Here is a 21,819-nt window from a genome sequence, read left to right on the forward strand (position 1 = left end):
TGTTCAAGGACCCCCAGGACCCCCTGGCCCACCCGGTGCTCCAGGATTCAGCCATGTGTTTGGTTCCCATAGTAACGCCACTGACCTTGTGGAATACATCAGAGGTGAGAATAATACAGTATAAATGCAATTCATTAACGAATATCAAATTATACATTTTAATTAAGAACCGTACTAGTTGTCATGTCCAATTTTTTTACAATTGAACATTGTGGGGCTTTGCCCTTGTGCTTGGACCCCAAATGCTGCTTACAGCTTTAACTGTATATGAAATTAATAATAATAATGTATCCTCCATAGCCCATGGAAACATTGTGGGACCCCCTGGGAGGCCAGGACAGAAAGGGGACATAGGACATATAGGTCACAAAGGAGAGAGAGGTACCTTTTGAACCATTACACCTTTTAAATCATTAGAGTTGCGCTCTTGATTATTTGCCAGGTCTTCGTAAACCATTGTGTTAAGCCACTTTGGTGATCAGGCGAGACAAAGTCATAAAATAAGTCCCATTGTGACACTTTCACTCTGAATTCTGGTAAACCAGGACTGGATCGCATCCCAGGAAGGACAGGCCTCCCTGGTCTGGAGGGGAAAATGGGGGAAAAGGGAGAGAAAGGTAGGTCATGTTAATCACAGAGATCCTATTCAAGTTTTCTCTTTACCAACATACTTAAGTTGCTACAATAGGATCCATTCTAGGGATACTACATGTAATTCTATGATGATAGTACCCTCAATACAAGTGTCCCTGCTATGCATGCTGTGTCTATCTGACCTAGTTATGCAAAAGAGAGAATACGGATTCATTATGATTTCACATTTTTCCTCAGGAGAATACACACTTGTGACGCACAGAAGGAGGAATGTCGGTGTTTGAGAAACAAATTATTGATAAATGCTCATTGAAGGTGAATGAAAGTCCGATGAAATATGTCATGACTCATGAGCATACATGTTTGGAGCCTAATGCCTTGGAGACATTACTGATTTAAATGTATAGTTTTCTATAGGATAGACTGTTGAACAGTGTAGTATTCCATGCACTGATGTATTGTGTTGTTGATTTGTGTGTAAATATGTCTTTATGATCTATTTTTACTATAGTGTTTGATATGGGGTTTCTTTCCAATTCACCTCCTTGCATGTTGATAGTGGAAATAGTTCAATTATGTGGTGAAAAATATGACAGGGTGTGCTATTTCTATTCAATAGCTATTGTGCTATTATCGTTATTGGACTTTGATATCGAACAAAACCAAAAACATCGTCAAAATCTCCTTTGAATGTACTGGTATCACTTTATACAAAATGAAGCTTAGTTTTAACTTATTTATTCAAAGTGGAACGTAAGGTTCACATTGTTCATTGTTGCTATAGACTCACTCAAGAAACAAACAAGTACACAATATTGTATACAGGAAATTGTTTATTTACAGAACAATGCAAATCTACAGTACATAGGCATTCTATAAACTATAAAGTAAACTCGTCTTAAAAATGCACATGCTTTTATCATGGTAGTTCAATTTCAAACAACATTCTGAAATCAATCATGATACAATGTGAAAATCAGAATGAAATCATGACACTAATAACATAACACATAGTGATATGATTGGTATTCAATTATATTTTCAATTCAGCTTAAATTTCAGATTTGAAATGATCTTTTTGACAATTGAGGAAACTACAATACTGTACTGTAGTAAAGATACATTTCCACATAAATAGCTACTGGCAGAGTATCTTCATTTTGTGAAAGGTGCACAGCACTCCTTCATTGTGTATGATGTTTTGTCTTTATTTGCCACTATTACAGACCAATTAAAATATAATAGCATTGATTGATTGTTGTTCCTGAAGCCAATCAGAAAAGGGCGAGATGACAAATAGACCAATCAGAGGTCATGATGGCCTAAACCAGTCAGGTCCAACAGTTCCTTTTTAACAAATTATTTTCAACTGTATTGAAGGTTATAGGCTACCACCACTTCAGAGTAGATCATGCATATCTATGATAAAATAGGGTAAAACTGTAGTTCTGAAAATGTTATCAAAACTGTTAAACTCATGATAACGTCATTCATTATCTTTAGATTAAATAAGTAATGAACCAAACATTTGAATATGATACTGTAGGCTATACGAATATAAAGATCACTTGGGGCGGGATTTGAACTAAGTCTGATTAAAATAACTACACAGAGGGCCACAACATGAATACCATATCTTCATACATTTTGTTGAAAACATTAAGGCTATTAGCTAGTATGAATGATAATAAAACAGTATCATAATTTCCTTACAAACAAACCCAAAAGCCATGCAGGTCAACTGATGAATATGGTAATGAAATAATACCTTATTACTGGGAGGCCATTTTTAAAACAATACACAGACATACCAAAAATTGGCATGAAAGTTTAACAAAACAGACCTCCTTATAGGTCCTCAAAGATTTCTATCGAATTATATAACAACGCCATTTCAGCAACCACAGTGAAAACCTTGTCTCTGTCTGGATATAAACAAACACCATTTTAATACCCCCTCCTTGATATGCTAAAACAAAATGGGCACTTGCCGACTACGCCAAATTACAAAAAGAGCAAAACAAATCTCAAGAGTTGTGCTGAAGATGAAAGGCATGCTCATGAAACCTGAAGAAAGATACTAGCCTGAGAATCTCAACCGAATCACTCCGTAAGTAAAACAACAGTGAAAGTAGTGATTCAGTTTGGACTCCCAGGCTAGAAGAAAGGAACCATTTCCGACAAGATAGAAATCCCAAACTGTTGTTTATAAGCTCCAAAAAATAACATTTGATACCATAATTATAGCATAAGAAGTTGAACTTGCATTCAAATCCATGCACAACTTCAGGCAGTCACTCCCTAGTCCATTGGAAACTAAATTCAATATCTTATGAAGATATGTGTGATGCATATAAAATATATCATGCCTATGTCAAAATTCATTATAAAAAATGTGCTGCTCATCTTTAACCAAAAGTACATTCTTATCATATCATTAGCTCTCTCAAACATCACCATAGATATTGAATATATAAGTACATTATACTGGACTTCAGTGGTATAACATTTTACTTTATCCTTTTTATTTAGTGCAAATAACTAATGAAATAAAAATCGAGCAGCAATTGTTTTATCAGAGGAAGCTTACATTTGAAAAGCCAGTCCATTTAAATAAAATTATTCAGGCACTAGATTATTCAAGAAAAAAAAAAGATTCACAAATTAAAAATAATCAGCAATTAAAATACTAAATCTGCCTGAGACACTTTAGTGACTTAGAGGCAAGGATTGGAGTAACATGGTGCCAAAGTATCGAATTTGAAAATGCATAATGTCAGGAATCTCCTTCATAACTCATTTCAAAAGAGGAAGCTATAAGACAGTAATAATACAACTTGTTGTGTTCAGTCAGTGGAAAACGTTTTGAAATGGAGTGAAACGGGGAGGTACTACTTCTACAATAAGAACACAGATTCAAACTTTTGCTACGGTGTGCCCGACTGAACACGACCCTATACAATGAAAAAGGGGTAAATTATATAACAGATCACCATTAAAAGGGTCTTCATGATTAACACAGTCTGTAGCTTGAGGGGTACTGTCCCATCCTCTTCCAGAAACCGATAGATGGGTACACACACCCTTAGAGGGGTACAAACACACCCCTTGGAGATATCCCCCTTCGTCCCCCTGATTATCATCAGCGGAGACGGGGCAAGGCAGCAGAGGCTCAGTCTTATTAGTGTGTGTGTGTGTGCCCGTCTATTTGTGTGTGTGTGTGTGTGTATCCATCCGGAGTGTGTATGCCTTCAATATGTGGGTGTGCATATATGTTTATGTCCATCCGGAGTGCCATGATAGGGTTAACCTCTAGAAGCCAGTGGAGTGGACACTGGGGATGGGGTAGAACTTGGAGATGCGGCTCTGGGCCGAGGGGTTAAGGCACTCTGACTCTCCACTCATCTTAAAGAAGACCTCCTGCTCCTGAAGCTTCCTGGCAAACTCTTCCTCCAGAGCCTAAGGTCAACAGACATATGGTTGGTGAGTGGATCACAAGCAAGATATTACATAATAATAATTTGGTGGCTGCTTATATTTGTACTGTTTCACACATGTACAAGATACGCATTTGTGGAATGGAAATGCGAAATGTGTTTTTTACATATCTCGATTCCCCCTGAGACACCCTCGGAGAGTGGGGTCACACCCAGCCATTATCAGCGGAGCAATTATGGTTAAGTGTCTTGCTCAAGGGCACATGGACAGATTTTTCACCTAGTCAGCTCGGAGATTCGAAATAGCGGTGTTTCGGTTACTGGCCCAATGCTCTAACCGCTAGGCTACTTCCTGCCCTACCTACCGCCATGTGTTTGAACTACAAGTACCTCCACCTCAGAAACAAAACATGTGCCAAATATTATCTGCCTAATATTCAACAGAAAGAGAGATGATTTCCTTTCAGGGGTTAACTGGTGTAATGGCTACCTTCTTCCTGGGTCGTAGTTTCTCCCTCCACTCCTTCAGCTCCAGGCTGTGCTCCTCATCCAGCTCCTTCAGCTTCTGGGTCTCATGCTCTATCAGGAGGTGGCACTTCTCATTCTGAAACACACAGCGCACACATTGGGTGTTACACGCTGTACTGAATCACAGATGAATCCAAGTGTGTGTGTTAATGTGTGCCTGCATGCATGCTCGTGTTATACAGTATATGTTATACCGTACACTTTTAGAAAGAAGGGTACAGTATTGTTCCCTGGAGTACAACAAGATGAAAAAATGCTTAAATGTACCTTCAGAGGTACACATAATGAGCTCACATGGTACTGTTCGGTACCTTTTAGGGTACATGTGCAGATAAAGAGTATAATGGTACATTTTTATAACCTGTATTATGAATATAAAAGGTATAATCATCACACTTTCAAAAATGGGGTACAATGTGAAGGTTAATTTCCCAGGGTACAAACATATTTTGTGTACCCTCAATACACTTAATACCCACCATAGGGTACAATGAATTTTTGCCACCTAAAAGGAACTAATGGCTTTGTCATTGGGGTGGTACCCCAAAAAGGCACATTTGTACCATAATTATTATCATCATATTTCCCAGCAGGCTCTACTGCAGGTTGATTTTTTAAGAATTATTTTTAAAATCTGTGTTTTTGCATGTACATTGATTGATTAATCTTATGCTACACAAAGATAAATAACATACATTTTTCTAAACTAATCCAATCAGTTAGTTAGATTTGTTTCTCCCGTTACTGAAATAGTTGTTCAAATTTAAATGGCTTAGGTAGTCTCCTCAAAATGTTCCTAACTCTGGCAGTCATTATGAATGCAGGTTGCAGGTGAATAAAAATTCTAACTGTTGGATATCCTAACTCTGGTTGGATTCCAATAGGAATTACAAATCACTTTGCAAGCCAGCATAAAATGAATTGCAGGTAGGGTTGCAAAATTCTGGTACATTTCCAAGATTTTCTAGAAATCCCAGTTGGAAGATTACTGGAAACGGGAGGGAATAAGCAGGAAATGCTTCAACCAGGGTTTTTCCAAGAATCTGGTAATTTTGGGTATGTTACCAGAATTTTGCAAGCAGGCCTGATGTGGCCTGTAAACCAAGGGTTTTAGGACACTGTATTAGGGTTAAACTAGTCATCAAAATAAGCCCTACTGAGATATGTAATGTATTGTCATAAAGAGTTTCATTTAAATTATAATATATGCTTAGGAACTCACTTGGTGAAGGCCACAGGTCTGAAAATGAATGAACTTAACAACAATGTTTCTGTCACTAACAACTACAGTCATGGATGGTAACTGTACAATTCAATCAAAAAGGCAAGGCACACTGGGAAATTGTATTGGAGGCGTGGCATAGTGGGGGAGTGGCTTTCAGATAGTTATTTTTGGCCACCTGTGAGTGGAAGTGTTGTACTACTTTAAGTGGTCTATGGTAGAGGTCCATTTTTGCCACTTACAAGGAACAAATGGCTTTGTCACTGTGGTGGCACTATATAAAAGGCACAAAGCATGCTTTTGTACCTGCGGAGAAAGTTACTATCTGAGGTCTGAACTTGGGTACAATTATGTACCTATAACTAAAAGTACAAAAGAGGACCTTACAGGGTACCACCCCAGTGACAAGCGGCTGTAACCCTTTAGGAACAAATCTACACCTTTATTTCTGAGAGTGTACCTGTAACTGCTGCAGCTCCCTGACGTTGGCGTCACACTGCAGTTGCAGGTCTCTCATCTGGTTCTCATGTTTCTGGTGCTGGTGGAGCCTCTCATTCTTCTGCCTCTTCTCCTCCTGGGCTGCAAACTGTCAAACACACAGAAATATCTCACTTACTCAACTCACATGAGTATTAAAATAGGCCCAATTACAGTTGGAACTTGATACATGCTTAATTTGCACTAGCAGTCTCAAGCTTGACCTAGCATTGTCAAAAGTACTATAAATCCAACTAAATCCTTCAGTGCCTGGGAAAGTCCCTTTGACTTGGATCAACAAGCTCAGAGACTTTACCTCTTTCTCCACTGAAAACAATGTCTATAATCCCTCATTATACTTTGAAAATAACATCTACATACATAGGTTTCCATTCACAGTTATGTATTTTTTGACCAACAAAATGGCCGTTAATAGTATTTTATGAATATCCTCTATCTTTTACCTGTTTGACCTTCTCCCTCTCCTGCTCGGGTGTGATGGGGCCCCCAGTGATTCGGAGGCTCTTCTTGAACATGGCCATTCGTGTCTTGGCCTCGCTGCGCTGGATCTTGGGTAAGCGGGCCCTCTCCTGAGTCTGCCTGTTCTTCATCTCCTCGATGAGACGCTGGTTGTAGCGCTGCATCTGCTCCATTTCCTACAGAGGGAGAGAGGGAGGGAGGGAGGAAGGGTGGGGGGGTGTGGCAGAAACACATCATTAGCTGTCATAGAAATGAGATATTTAAGATATTAGAGTAGTTGCCAAAGTGCTAGCCAAATAGTTGTCTTGTCAACGTTACAGTCCACATTTGGCAAAACAATGACGCATCATTGTTGAATGTAGAAACAGATATACCCAGGCATATTTCCAATCTGATTTCATATCAGCTGTTATGAGTCATAACTTGTAGTCATTCAGTATTATGCCTTACTCTATCCCCCAACCTGTTCAGGTATTTTGATCCTAGTGGTTCAGTTCAGGATTAGGCTTATGAGATCTGATCCTGAATCAGCTGTTGTTTGTCTATCTGGAAGCCTCACTGTACCTTCTCATGTCTCTTGAGCAGCTGGTGTCTCTGCATGAAGTACTGGTCTTTGAGCTGTTGTTTAAACAACTGGTGTTTCTCCTGTAGGTGACGCTCTTCCAGCTCCCACATAGCTGCTTCCCGTGCTGCAAGGACCAAAGACAGAAACACACACTCAGTACAAGGAAACACTGCATTACACGGAAGTTCAGCATATTATTATTAGATACAATACCCCACCATTGTAATCAGATCATTCATCTGCATTCCTTTGTATTTGATGTTGACGAATCTTGGTACTCAAAAACCATGTCATGGGACACTAGATTTGACTAACTGGTTAGCTTGAAATGTGTTTGTGAGACACTTGCTTCAGACATTCATTTTCCTTCACTTTCTAACGACATGGCTCATACCAGCAAGTCATAAAGGCCTCCAGCTGGTGAACATTTCCGTGAAGCTATTTCTGTAAGCTGATGTGTATGAAGTGTGGGATGACTGGAATCTGATCAGGCAGAGTTAGTAGGCCGCTGTTCAGTTCAGTTCATGATAGGTTCTCAGCATTAATAGGTATTATAAACTGGGTGGTTTTAACCCTGAATGCTGATTGGCTGAAATACGTGGAATATCAGACCGTATACCACGGGTATGACAAAACATTTATTTTTACTTATATATGTTACATTGGTAACAGGTTTATAATAGCAATCAGGCATCTCGGGGTTTGTGGTATATGGCCAATATACCACGGCTAAGGGCTGTATCCAGGCACTCCATGTTGCGTCGTGCTTAATATTGGCCATATACCACACCCCCTCGTGCCTTATTGCTCAATTAGAGTCAAGGCCTGACGGTGCCTTAGGTTGAACTCTGTAGAGCTTCTGTTTTAAGTTATATACTATGTCACTGTGTGTTTGCTGTTTACATCTCACACACAAACAGTAAGGTTTACCATATTTCCTTCAAGTATGCTGGTGATAGCGGCTAGGGTAGCCTGTTTCTATGTAGTGACTATGACCTTTGTAAGGTCGTGTATCATTCCTACTGCAATTTGTATCTGTGCTACTTGCATCTCACACAGAGCCATGCATCTTCTGTTTGTGGTTAAGGCAGGTTTCTCCCCTCTGAAAGGAGCTATGACTGAGTACCTATCTATAGTTTATGTATCACGCCGAGAGATGTATCTTCACCTCTGAGGAGCTGTTGTTTGTGGTTGAGACAGTCTCTCTCGATGGTGGCCAGCTCGTGTTTGTGTTGCTGGATGATCTTCTTCAGGGCACAGTCCAGCTCCTGCTGCTGTTTCTGCAGGAACTCCTGCTCCTGAGGAAGAAGAGGGAAAGACAGTTGGATAAGTAAAGAATATCTCTATACCCCTCAAACTCAACTCTGGACCTTGAAGCCAGTTCCACTGCATTTTTTCATTTTTCAATTCAAACCAACAGTAATCGCACGGCAAAAAAACAACACAGGCTGCCGATGCCAAACAACACGTGTCTGTCCGTCAATTTGGAATGGGCTGTCTTCACCTCACCTCAACTGCTCTAGTTCCACCAGTCGACTCCAACAGCACGAGAGAGAGTCACCTTTGAGTATTGAGGCTGGCAGACAGGTCTATCTCGTTGATGTAACCCCCCTCATCAGGACAGGCATGTAATCTGGCCAACCCTACTGTATGGGGTCTGGACTATGGGTTTCCATTCAAAAAAATAGTTTACCTGGGGATAAGTATGGCTAGAGTTAATGGACCACACTGTGGAAGTTGGCAACAATGTGGCGATAGGACATAGACTAGATGTGCTGGGTCATCGAAAATGTAGAGCACCGGATGTCGACTGGCAGACTTGATAAGTTTATAGGCAGTGCACTGTGAATGTTGTTGTTCATTGCTAAATTCCAGGTTGATTGAAATGCTAAGTTTAGGATTGATGATGTTTCCTCTATAGAAATGTGTAGGCCAAATCCCAAAACAGAATACTGCTGTATTCCCTTTAGACCAGCCCTCCACATACCGATCAGTCCAGGTGTTAAGGAAAGGAGAACGGAGAACACACACAAGGTATTCCACAAGGTATTCCACTCACACAAACGCACCAATATAAACACTGCTGTCTCAAAGTCAGTGAGTGAATCCACTGGCATGTGAGAGAGCAGGAAGAGGACACATTTCAAACCAAGGGGGAAATCTTACAACTTACATCCTGCATGGGGGCGTTGAAGAGAGTGCAGGAGGACAACTGAAAAGATTTAATCATACCCTGGGCCACTCCCTGTAGATCACAACAAATTAGACCTATACTCTACTAAATCATAACATATCACCTGAATGCCAGTCTGTTTGTGCATTACTGCCAACGCTCATTATTATGTATGACCGTAAGGGAAAAGGAGTTGGCAATAGTGCACAAACAGACTGGCACTCAGGCTATATACAGTACAGTAACCTTGGCCACACATTGCAGACCAGAACAGATTATACTCTACTAATTATCAGCCACTCAACCATAAAACATTGCTGGCTAAGTTAACCATTACACTGACACACTGTTACACCCCCGTAATATACAGGCAATGTGTTCCACAATGATTCACAGGTGGGTGGATTGTTAGAAAACACATCAATAGTGTTAGACTGTGCTGTAACTTGCGCTGGAAGATACTGTAAGCCTACTTGATTAATGTTTTTAATTAAATTATCTACTGTAGAATAATACATACAAACTATTTTTGACCAAAAACAAACCACACAAAAGACACGTTTTGGAAAAAAGAGTAGCCCAAGAATTCCCAAAGGGGCCAAATGACAGTGATCTTGAAAGCAGTCAACAGAAGCATTGTAGACTGGCATTGAAGGGACAGTCCAAGTAGGAAAGCCACACCAGAAGTTTTCCACACCAAACTACCTCTTCACGTGGAGTTGTGATTATATCCTCTTTTCTCCGTTTCACGATAGCATTTCTCTTGTGCCTGGGCGACAGTCGCCTTTCCTGTTTGAACTATGGCACGAGGCAGCCCACAAACAAACACACGATCGTGACAGCAGAAACAACACAGAAACAACAGCAAGAATTTTATATGGATTTGTGTTTCAACTCATTAGCCAAAGTCTATGAGAAGTAGCTTGATGGCAGACTACCGTTCAAAAGTTTGGGGTCACTTGCGCTGTTCTGTGAAGGGAGTAGTACACAGCATTGTACGAGATCTTCAGTTTCTTGGCAATTTCTCGCATGGAATAGCCTTCATTTCTCAGAACAAGAATAGACTGACGAGTTTCAGAAGAAAGTTATTTGTTTCTGGCCATTTTGAGCCTGTAATTGAACCCACAATTGCTGATGCTCCAGATACTCAACTAGTCTCAAGAAGGCCAGTTTTATTGCTTCTTTAAAATCAGCACAACAGTTTTCAGCTGTGCTAACATAATTGCAAAAGGGTTTTCTAATGATCAACTAGCCTTTTAAAATGATAAACTTGGATTAGTTTGGGTGGCGCAGTGGTCTAAGGCACTGCATCGCAGTGCTAGCTGTGCCACTAGAGATCCTGGTTCGAATCCAGGCTCTGTTGTAGCCGGCCGCGACCGGGAGACCCATGGGGCGGCGCACAATTGGCCCAGGGTAGGGGAGGGAATGGCCGGCAGGGATGTAGCTCAGTTGGTAGAGCATGGCGTTTGCAACACCAGGGTTGTGGGTTCGATTCCCACGGGGGGCCAGTATGAAAAATAAAAAAATAATGTATGCACTCACTAACTGTAAGTCGCTCTGGATAAGAGCGTCTGCTAAATGACTAAAATGTAAATGTAAAATGATTAGCAAACACAACGTGCCATTGGAACACAGGACTGATGGTTGCTGATAATGGGCCTCTGTACGCCTATTTAGATATTCTACAATAGCCATTTTCAACATTAACAATGTCTACACTGTATTCCTGATCAATTTGATGTTATTTTAATGGACAAAAAAATGCTCTTCTTTCAAAAACAAGGACATTTCTAAGTGACCCCAAACTTTTGAACGGTAGTGTATATGTACTGCATAAGCCAAAGTCTCTGACTATAGCCTCGTCAGAATCATTTAGCTACAGCACATAGGCTACAGATCTGGGATCAGGTGATGAGAAGTGGCAGTTTCAGACTGATTTAGACACAGGTTATATAAACCCCTATGAGAGAGATCTACTGTAACCACAGGTGTGTCAGTAAAACGCTAGCCGCTATAAATAGGCATTGGATTGTCATGTTGATTGGGCTATCCTCTTACGAGGGCACACTAAGGGATTAATACTGAGGAGGAACTGGGGTGCACATGGATAAACATCTAAACATTCACATCACTGTCAATGGTAAACAAGGGAAATCCTTCCAAACAAGATATTGAGAATATATCATCTTTGTCAGCTGGTCTTAACTACCCTGTGAAATTTAAGATATTGAAAATAGGACTAGTTCTTACAATTTATTGTGGCATGATGTCACCAATATCTGTCCTCCTCTGACTGTAGTGATCCAGTTCAACAGTACATCATGCATATTAAAACTACTTTTAGTGATCCAGTTCAACAGTACATCATGCATATTAAAACTACTTTTAGTGATCCAGTTCAACTGTACATCATGCATATTAAAACTACTTTTAGTGATCCAGTTCAACATACATTTTAAAACTACTTTTAGTGATCCAGTTCAACAGTACATCATGCATATTAAAACTACTTCTAGTTATCCAGTTCAACAGTACATCATGCATATTAAAATACTTTTAGTGATCCAGTTCAACAGTACATCATGCATATTAAAATACTTTTAGTGATCCAGTTCAACATAGCTCATCTATAGCCTGGGAAGACAACTCATCTCTGCAAGAGTAGCTTAGTATATTTTTGTCTTTCAATTAGTGTTGTTGTTGAAAAGAAAACGATTCCTAGTTGACTTTTCCTACTAGCACTGACTTTGCTGATAACTTCTTTATTGAGGAAAAATGTACTTGCTACAACTGTGATATGTGTTTTTTTACCAAGCTATCTTAAGATGACTGTAGGTTGCTCTGGATAAGAGCGTCTGTTAAATGACTAAAATGTAAATGTAAAACGTAACAGGAAGACTTTATAGTGAAAACAACCCTGCAAATCACACACAGCCAATGAGAGTCCAATCGCTGCTTAATCTAATCTAAAACGGATCAACATGTTTCTTTTCCACAAATGTACTGTATATCACAAGCACACACACAGCCAGACATTTACAGCTTCAGTTACAACATACACATACCACACACACTAGTGTTGTCACGATACCAAAAAATTTGATGCCGATACCAAGTTTAGTATCATGGTACTCGATACCATCACGATCCTCGATATCAAAACGATACCACGGCTAAAAAAGGCGTATTAGCCAAATTTACAGAATGGCACTTGATCAAGATAGCCATGTATGAATTAATGAATCAATTGTACAATCATACAATTTGACTTTGTATTTACCAATCTAAATACATAACAACATAATGGTAATCATTTATTTGAATGGTAAATCTCTATTGATAAACTGGGTAAATCAAGATGTAGCCTAGGCCTATTCACAATACAGGTGAATACATATTCAACAGGAGTGTGCAGGGCCGGATTAAGAAATCATAGGCCTAGATATTTTATAGTTAACTGTAAACATTTAAATATTTAAAAGAAATATGTGCTTGGGCCCCCGGGGCTTCAGCCCCTGTAAGCACCTGCATTAATCAGGCCCTGGCAGTGTGTGCATGCTTGTTTTGGCTGTTTTCATGGAGTTACAGATGAAAAACAATCCGTTTCCCTTCCATTTGGGACTTATTTTATTGTACTGCTCAACAACATTTGCACAGAAGAAGCAATCTCTTATAAAAGTGCGCGCTGTGTCTTTAAGACTTAATGACAACATTCATACACAGTGACAGAGACAGGAGAAACCTGAGGCGAGGGAGACGAAGTGAATGAATAACGTTTTTGGCAATGACTGTATGGTTTGTTGGTGACAATCAGCTTTGAAATCAGCATATTTTGCGTTATGGTTTGCATATTATCACAAACAAAGTACTAGGGTAGTGAATTGATGTTAACTTAAGCTGTAAGCTAGCAAGAAAAGTTAGCCTACAAAGCTGGAAGCTACCGTTATCATCTTGCATTGTAAAGTGTTCTAGCCTGTAATTAACATTGTTTTGCAAACAGTAATTAACAGTTGCACCATTTCTACATGCTGGTTTGCATTATTCAAGTGTTGCATTATATATTAACTTCTGTGCAGCATGAGTGGGGAGCTAACATGATGCAGCCCAGATTCCCAGTGAGTGCAGTGGTTCCTCAGGACAGGCTAGAGCTAGCAATGAGTAAGTGGAGCTGGCACGGTACGCTCGCACTATAAGGGGACATCGGCTGTGCTGATAGACAGACTTGATCCTCTCTCAATCAGTAGACGACGTGAGACACATTTGACAGAAGTATCGAAAGTACCAAAAATTCTAGTACTGAACCATTTTTCATGTTCTAGTTTCGAAAAAGTAACAATGTTTTGGTATACCATGCAACAGTAACACACACTACCCCCTTCTTCCTTACCTCTTTCTTGCGGTTCTTGAGCATGTTCTGGAACTTGGACAGCTCCTTGTCCTGCTCGGCCTTGATGCGCTTGGCCTCGTCCCTCAGCCGGTTGGTGTGCTCCTGCTCCAGCCTCTCGATGGTCTGCTTCTGCTGTCTCTCCAGGTTCTCCACTTCCTGGTCGTACTGGCGCTTCTTACTCTGTAGAATGTCATTTTGATTCGGTGTCAGTTCGTCACTTCACTAGAAATAGAACTAGTATCCAAACACTGGTCATCATTGAATGATTGGAATATTACAGAAAGCAATGGCATTTCAGTGGCATCCCGTCTGCCATGGATTTACTGGCTGGCTAGTGGATTCAGTTCAGTTTACCTGACATACAGAAGGATTGACCTAGTCCAGAAATAAGTCATGACGTAAAAGGAGCAAAAGGCACATGGAAGCTGTGGTGTGGTGTGGACGGGGCACACCTCTGCAATACTGGACAGGGACTAACTGGTCTTACTGGGTTCATTCAGCTTAGTGTTTCAAAGTCATGTGTGGTTTAGCATGCTCCTTCAGGATTGGTTGTGACCACACCAGTAGGCAATCAGCTGTCACTGTGCTAGGTTGGACACAGTATAACTGGGACCTGGGTCATGAATAGGCAATTAAAGTACTATAGCACTACATGGAATTACAGTAATACATGACACCTTTCAATAGGTCTCAAAGCACCTCCCATTGAGGCTTTGACAAAATGGACAGTGACTCACGGTCGTCTCCTGTTCGAAGCGGCGGCATATCTGTTCTTTCTGCTGCTGCAGTTTATTGCTGAGCTGCTGCTGGGCCCTCTGTTCCTCCTTTTGCAGGAAACGTAGCTCCCTCAGCTCCTGACGCCTGAGAGAGGAGGAGGAAAAAACTATGAGAGAGGAACATCTTTTTCCCCAAAAGGAGATTAACCAACCCAAAGCAATGCAGAAGGAAGAGTCTCTCAAGAGAACAATGAGAACGTTATATAACAAGATATCTCTGTGCATGCAACTAAGTAGCACTTTGATATGCAAATGAACTGAGGGCAAAAGGGGGTGCAACTCAATACTAGGAAGTTGTTACTAATCAGTCAGTGTACTAATCACTCAGTGTACTAAAATAGCTACATTCGCTAGTTCATTCAGTTCAGTTAGATCCTAAGCTTGAGCTTATACTGCAGGAGAGATGGATTATATCCTTGCATAGTACTGGCATATTTTCAATGCATAATGCTCAAAATGCAAATTAATGTAAATTAATCTTTACCTGAGGAACCTCATCTCCTCATTCTTGGTGTCATTATCGGTGATGATCTTCGACGTCGTCACGCTAACCTCGACTCCATCCACCATGAACCTACGGGTCTTCTTCAGTGTCTTCTTCTGGCGCTTGGTTTCCTGAAAAACAAAATGGTGGCAATAAATATAGCATCAACATACCATAGTTTGACTACTTTATGGGATAAAGCAGTCATTATAAACATTACAATTCATAAGCATTTATAACACCTAGAATAATGTATGAAGCATTTAGAATGGCGTATTCATGAGGGTTATTACTGGATGACTTAGTTATTACCAATGGATTTGATCAAAGACATTCTCTAAAGAGAGTATATTGTGATGCCGTACCTGTATGGAGAGGGTTCCTGGCTCCTTGGTTTTGGTCAGGAAGCTGGAGATGGAGAGGTTCATGTCTATGCTGCCGTTATCTGCAGCAGAACTACTCCCAGAGTCCGAATCCCTCTCCTTCTCATCCTTAGACTTCACTGGAGTCCCTGTCTCCTCCGCAGTTGGCTTATACACCACTCTCTTTCCTTCCTCCTCTTTCTGGACTGCCGGAGATGCAGGAGTCTCCTCTGGGGTTGTCACGGTAACCTTTGCTTCCCTGCTAGGCTCCTCGTTAGCTGGTTCCTCCTCAACTTCCATCTTGTCTTCCGTTGGCTCGTCCTTGGCCTCTGCGGTGACCTCAATCGTCTGGACCTCGGCTGTGTCCACTTCCTTTTCATCCTGATTGGATATGGCCAGTTGTTCCATCTCCTTGTCTACTGTGGTGACTTCAGCATTGGAAATGGTTCCTTCTGGGTGGGGCTCTGCTGGATTCTCAGCTGGTTCTGAAGAAGCTATCTCACTGGGTTCTGTTGGGGTAACCTCTGATATTTCTGGAACATTCTCCTCCTCTTCCTTCACCTCCACTAGTTTCTCACTGGTTTCTGTTGTCTCTCCATTTATTGAAACATTACGGGTCTCATCCATTTTCTCTACTTCTGCAGGGGCAGTGGGCTCCTCAACGAAGCTAGTGTCCACAACATGGTTCTCCTCTGGCTTGACGACACTTGGTTCAGGGATCTTTTCAACTTTCTGTGGTGTTGGGATAACTGGTTCAGCCTTCTCCGGTAAAGACTCCAAGATGGAAGCTGAGGGAGACTGAGGGAATTTCTCATCCTCCGAGCTGGCAACGCTGGCATCGGACAGTGCACGTTTGTGACCCTGAAGAAGAAGTGATAAAAATCTAAATGTAGGTTAAAATAATCAACAAATAATGCCTAGATTATCATTCAAATAATGGAACTGTGGGAATGATTCTAAATATATCATTTTAACCAATAGTCAATAACTTTCCTTATTTTTGTCAAGTCAGTACAGCCTGTAGCCTGTTCTTTATAATAAATGATAAAGACCACAGAAGAATACACACTGTCCATCTATAGCATTTCACACTCTTTCATGTGGTTATTTTTCTAACTGAGCAGTCTGTGGTGTAACATACCCGTTGAGTCTCTCCTTCCTCCTCCTCCTCTTCCTCCTTGTGTTCCTCAATCTCCTCATAAACCTCAGCCTTTGCTTCAGCAATCAGCTCCCTCAACGGTCTGCTGTCTGTCACAGTACTCAAAAATGGATGCTGCAACGATAGAAAAAATATATACAATATTGAGGACACTTTTAGATATAAAGACTATTACAGTGCCTTGCAAAAGTATTCATCCCCCTTGGCGTTTTTCCTATTTTGTTGTTTTTCCTATTTTGTTGCATTACAACCTGTAATTTAAATTGATTTTTATTTGGATTTCATGTAAAGGACATACACAAAATAGTCCAAATTGTTGAAGTGAAATGAAAAAAATAACTTGTTTAAAAAGATTCTAACAAATAAATAACAGAAAAGTGGTGTGTGCATATGTATTCACCCCCTTTGCTATGAAGCCCCTAAATAAGATCTGGTGCAACCAATTACCTTCAGAAGTCACATAATTAGTTAAATAAAGTCCACCTGTGTGCAATCTAAGTGTCACATGATCTGTCACATGATCTCAGTATATATACACCTGTTCTGAAAGGCCCCAGAGTCTGCAACACCACTAAGCAAGCGGCACCATGAAGACCAAGGAGCTCTCCAAACAGGTCAGGGACAAAGTTGTGGAGAAGTACAGATCAGGGTTGGGTTATAAAAAAATATCAGAAACTTTGAACATCCCACAGAGCACCATTAAATCCATTATTAGAAATTGAAAGAATATGGCACAACAAACCTGCCAAGAGAGGGCCGCCCACCAAAACTCACGGACCAGGCAAGGAGGGCATTAATCAGAGGCAACAAAGAGACCAAAGATAACCCTGAAGGAGCTGCAAAGCTCCACAGTGGAGATTGGAGTATCTGTCCATAGGACCACTTTAAGCCGTACACTCCACAGAGCTGGGCTTTACGGAAGAGTGGGTAGAAAAAAGCCATTGCTTAAAGCAAAAAAATAAGCAAACACTTTTGGTGTTCGCCAAAAGGCATGTAGGAGACTCCCCAAACATATGGAAGAAGGTACTCTGGTCAGATGATGCTAAAATTGAGCTTTTTGGCCATCAAGGAAAACGCTATGTCTGGTGCAAACCCAACACCTCTCATCACCCCGAGAACACCATCCCCACAGTGATGCATGGTGGTGGCAGCATCATGCTGTGGGGATGTTTTTCATCGGCAGGGACTGGGAAACTGGTCAGAATTGAAGCAATGATGGATGGCGCTAAATACAGGGAAATTCTTGAGGGAAACCTGTTTCAGTCTTCCAGAGATTTGAGACTGGGACGGAGGTTCACCTTCCAGCAGGACAATGACCCTAAGCATACTGCTAAAGCAACACTTGAGTGGTTTAAGGGGAAACATTTACATGTCTTGGAATGGCCTAGTCAAAGCCCAGACCTCAATCCAATTGAGAATTTGTGGTATGACTTAAATATTGCTGTACACCAGCGAAACCCATCCAACTTGAAGGAGCTGGAGCAGTTTTGCCTTGAAGAATGGGCAAAAATCCCAGCGGCTAGATGTGCCAAGCTTATAGAGACATAACCCAAGAGACTTGCAGCTGTAATTGCTGCAAAAGGTGGCTTTACAAAGTATTGACTCTGGGGGGGGGGGGTGAATAGTTATGCACGCTTAAGTTTTCTGTTTTTTTGTCTTATTTCTTGTTTGTTTCACAAAAAATATATTTGGCATCTTCAAAGTGGTAGGCATGTTGTGTAAATCAAATGATACAAACCCCCAAAAAATCAATTTTAATTCCAGGTTGTAAGGCAACAAAATAGGAAAAATGCCAAGGGGGGTGAATACTTTCGCAAGCCACTGTATGTCCCCTTGAAGTGCACTACTTACACTGCATCTGAAAAGAGAACATCAATATTTGCACGATTTCAACATTGCAGTCAAAGATGTGCAATCTCCAAAATTTGGACAAATCACACAAATCAAGAAAAAAGAAATTAAGAAAAATACACAGTGTACAAAACATGACATAGACTGACCAGGTGAATCCAGGTGAAAGCTATGATCCCTTAGTGATGTCACCTGTTAAATCCACTTAAATCAGTGTCAATGAAGGGGAGGTGACCGATTAAAGAAGGATTTTTGAGACGTGGATTGTGTATGTGTGCCATTCAGAGGGTGAATGGGCAAAAGCGTTTGAACAGGGTATGGTAGTAGCTGTCAGGCGCACCAGTTTGAGTGTGTCAAGAACTGCAACGCTGCTGGGTTTTTCACGCTCAGCAGTTTCCAGTATGTATGAAGAATGGTCTACCACTCAAAGGAAATCCAGCCAACTTGACACAACTGTAGGAAGCATTGGAGTCAACATGGGCCAGCATCCCTGTGGAACGCTTTCGACACCTTGTAGTCCATGCCCCGATGAATTGAGGCTGTTCTGAGGGCAAAAGGGGGTGCAACTCAATATTAGGAAAGTGTTCCAAATGTTTTGTACACTCAGTGTCTATTTAGTAAAAAATTGGAAGTACAATCTTCATAACAACTCAAAACAATCTGATTGATACACAAAGCACACTGTCTTCCCTACTGTAAGGTCCTGCAGTCATAATGCATCCCTCTTTCAAACACCAAAACCAAAGTCTTACCTTTTGCCAGGACACCTGCTGAACATAATCAATCGTCGGCCTAAGAATATGCAGCTTCAACGCTATCAACACCTTCATCGGTGGTAGACTACTGTTCTGTATGTTCACGGCCATTTGGCCTTTTGCTAAAAGATCCCAACCATACTCCTGTTGTACTGTCCCACACTGAGCTCATGTGTGTTTATGTCCTCCGTACGCCTTATCTTCTTACTGTCTGTCTGGAAGTCATTCTGTCTAGCTTGGCGGTCGCTCCTTAAACCCTTTCGGAAAGAAAAGCCTGTTGTGCTGACGGAGGCGCAGAGGGGATAAGTAAGTGTCGTTAGCGCGCTAGCTAGCACACCAGGTACCTGGTTGACACAGATGTACCTTAGATGTACCGGATGAGCAGCTATCGGATCATGATCAGGGGACAATATGGCCATGTATTTAATTTGACAGGTGGCCGTGGGGTGGAGTGCTGTGCTAGGGGGCGGAGGGGCGAGGGGAAAAACAGGAGGGGGTGTTGTTAGGTGAGTGGAGAAGAGGAGGTGGGGTGAGGAGAAGAGGAGGTGGGGTGAGGAGAAGAGGAGGTGGGGTGAGGAGAAGAGGAGGTGGGGTGAGGAGAAGAGGAGGTGGGGTGAGGGAACAAAGGGGAAAGTGAGGGCAAAAGGGGTGTCACCATTACCTGTAGAAGTTGTGCCACATTCCATCTGTTGTCCACATTCTTATCCAGACACTTTCTTAGGAAATCACTGAACTCTGGAGACCTGAAGAGAGTGAATGGAGATCATTTGTAATAACTACAACATTGAAAATGGGCTACAATTCAACAGTGTCATGTATTCCTCTCAAAGGCATTGAGGTAAATTAGAATAGGTAGAACCATCTCAACAGGTGCAGAGAGGAGTGAATAAGAGTGATACAATCTCTCTATGCAAGAAAAGGAGCATTGTGCAAAGTGACAGTGTATCAAAAGGTCATTTCTTCCTGAGGCCAAACATAGACAGAAATACCTTGTTTGCCAGGCTGCCACATCACTGACTGACACGCCAGACTTACCAGCGTGACGGCTGCATCAGGGTAGGAGGATCAGCCTTGGCTATTTTCAGCAGGACTCTCATAGGGTTCATCTCGTGGTTGGGAGGCTCGATCTGGGCCAGCTCGATCAGAGTCACTCCCAGGGACCAGATGTCAGCCTTGTAGTCGTACGGCCGGTCCTTAAATGTCTCACACATCACCACCTCCGGGGCCATCCTGAGAAGAACAGATAAAAAACGACCAATCAGAGGAAAGGAGATGTTTCAGTGAAATATGAATGACCAATGAAAGGGACAAAATATATTCGGTTAAATATGAATGACTATGAAACGAATTGTGTGGAAGTGTGGAATTGTAGTATTTTTGTATGGTAATATTGGCATTTTGTAGGCTATACATTAGGGTTTCTATAAATTGAAATGCAAGTAAATAAAAATGTTTTGAATATATTAAAAAGTCAACCATGATGACTGCCCATTTCAGAAGAATGGGGAGAAATAGTAATTTGATGAAATACAACAATATGACAGGTTTATATGTTTGACTCACCAGTATGGTGTCCCGATGAAAGAGTCTCTCCTCTGTAGTGTTTTGGTGTTTTTGGCTGACACACCAAAGTCAGCTGAAACACAGATGGGAAATAGTGCTGCTATTAGCGACTAGGGTACAACATGTTTTGTTGTTCATAACAAATAGCCTAAGCCAGGGGTATTCACCCAGGGGTCCGCGGCTCCCTAATGTTTTTATGTGTATCGTTAGCAACAACATAATAAACACATTGTAAATTACATTCCTACAGTAGAAAAGAGGATATTATCTTCTAATGATGTCAACTTTATTTCTCAACTCCTAATATTGAGCCAATTACACTCATTGGAGCTAATTACACTCACTGGAGTATCTGACATAGGCTTTGAAAAAGCATCTGCGAATAGGCTACCAGTGCGGCAATTGCCGCTGGCTGCTGGTAAGCTTTCTTGACTTGGACATACATTTTTGCCAACACATGACTAACCTTTGTTTAACCAAATAAACTGCTGCTCTTAGCGGAAATGTGTTTTGCGTTACCATTCTAGCTAATAGGCTATGTTTAGGACCACAATGGAAATAAGTCCCAGACTTTTTTGTGTGTTATCCTCAATGATTTTACTCAAGTGCATGTATGGCTTTTTCAAGTTTTATGTGTGCTTGTTTTTTAATATGGCCGAATTAATAAACAAAAAATGATGTTAGAGTTTACACTTCCTCTTCCAATTATAAACACAGATGTCACACCGGATGTATAAATCTGAAGCATCCGTTTAAAACTACCACCAAATATGATGAAGAGAGGAAGTCCAGTGGCGGGAAGTGGGAGAAGATGAAGCTAGATGAAACTTGGCCGAAATTCTGCTAATTTCTTAATTGATTAAACAATACAGTTCCCTTCCCAAAACTATAATATTTGTTTTGAACAGAGTGCACTAAGTTTTGTAGACTTGACCCTTTCTAAGTTTTAAAAAATTGCATTGTTTAGGAGTGCAAGGGCGAATGTAGTTATTACACACGCGCACTT

General features: G+C 41.1%; 1 protein-coding gene across 1 annotated transcript in view; it reads right to left on the reverse strand.

Annotated features, from left to right (window-relative positions):
- Nucleotides 1-1,191: 1,191 nt before the first annotated feature.
- The window catches only part of LOC311113665 (STE20-like serine/threonine-protein kinase), a 32,236-nt gene continuing 11,608 nt past the window's right edge, over nucleotides 1,192-21,819 (reverse strand). The window contains exons 5-18 of the mRNA XM_084156944.1: nucleotides 20,814-20,886; nucleotides 20,286-20,480; nucleotides 19,912-19,993; nucleotides 16,627-16,758; nucleotides 15,489-16,346; nucleotides 15,124-15,254; nucleotides 14,601-14,724; nucleotides 13,864-14,043; nucleotides 8,472-8,601; nucleotides 7,303-7,427; nucleotides 6,723-6,914; nucleotides 6,242-6,367; nucleotides 4,522-4,635; nucleotides 1,192-4,053 (exon numbers count right to left, since the gene is read on the reverse strand). Coding sequence (XP_084013070.1) covers nucleotides 3,907-4,053; nucleotides 4,522-4,635; nucleotides 6,242-6,367; nucleotides 6,723-6,914; nucleotides 7,303-7,427; nucleotides 8,472-8,601; nucleotides 13,864-14,043; nucleotides 14,601-14,724; nucleotides 15,124-15,254; nucleotides 15,489-16,346; nucleotides 16,627-16,758; nucleotides 19,912-19,993; nucleotides 20,286-20,480; nucleotides 20,814-20,886 — 2,609 coding nt within the window. The 3' untranslated portion in view covers nucleotides 1,192-3,906. The remainder of the gene's footprint in view (nucleotides 4,054-4,521; nucleotides 4,636-6,241; nucleotides 6,368-6,722; nucleotides 6,915-7,302; nucleotides 7,428-8,471; nucleotides 8,602-13,863; nucleotides 14,044-14,600; nucleotides 14,725-15,123; nucleotides 15,255-15,488; nucleotides 16,347-16,626; nucleotides 16,759-19,911; nucleotides 19,994-20,285; nucleotides 20,481-20,813; nucleotides 20,887-21,819) is intronic.

This window comes from Coregonus lavaretus (assembly GCF_964263955.1).
Source record: "Coregonus lavaretus genome assembly, chromosome: 40".
Classification (NCBI taxonomy): Eukaryota; Metazoa; Chordata; class Actinopteri; order Salmoniformes; family Salmonidae; genus Coregonus; species Coregonus lavaretus.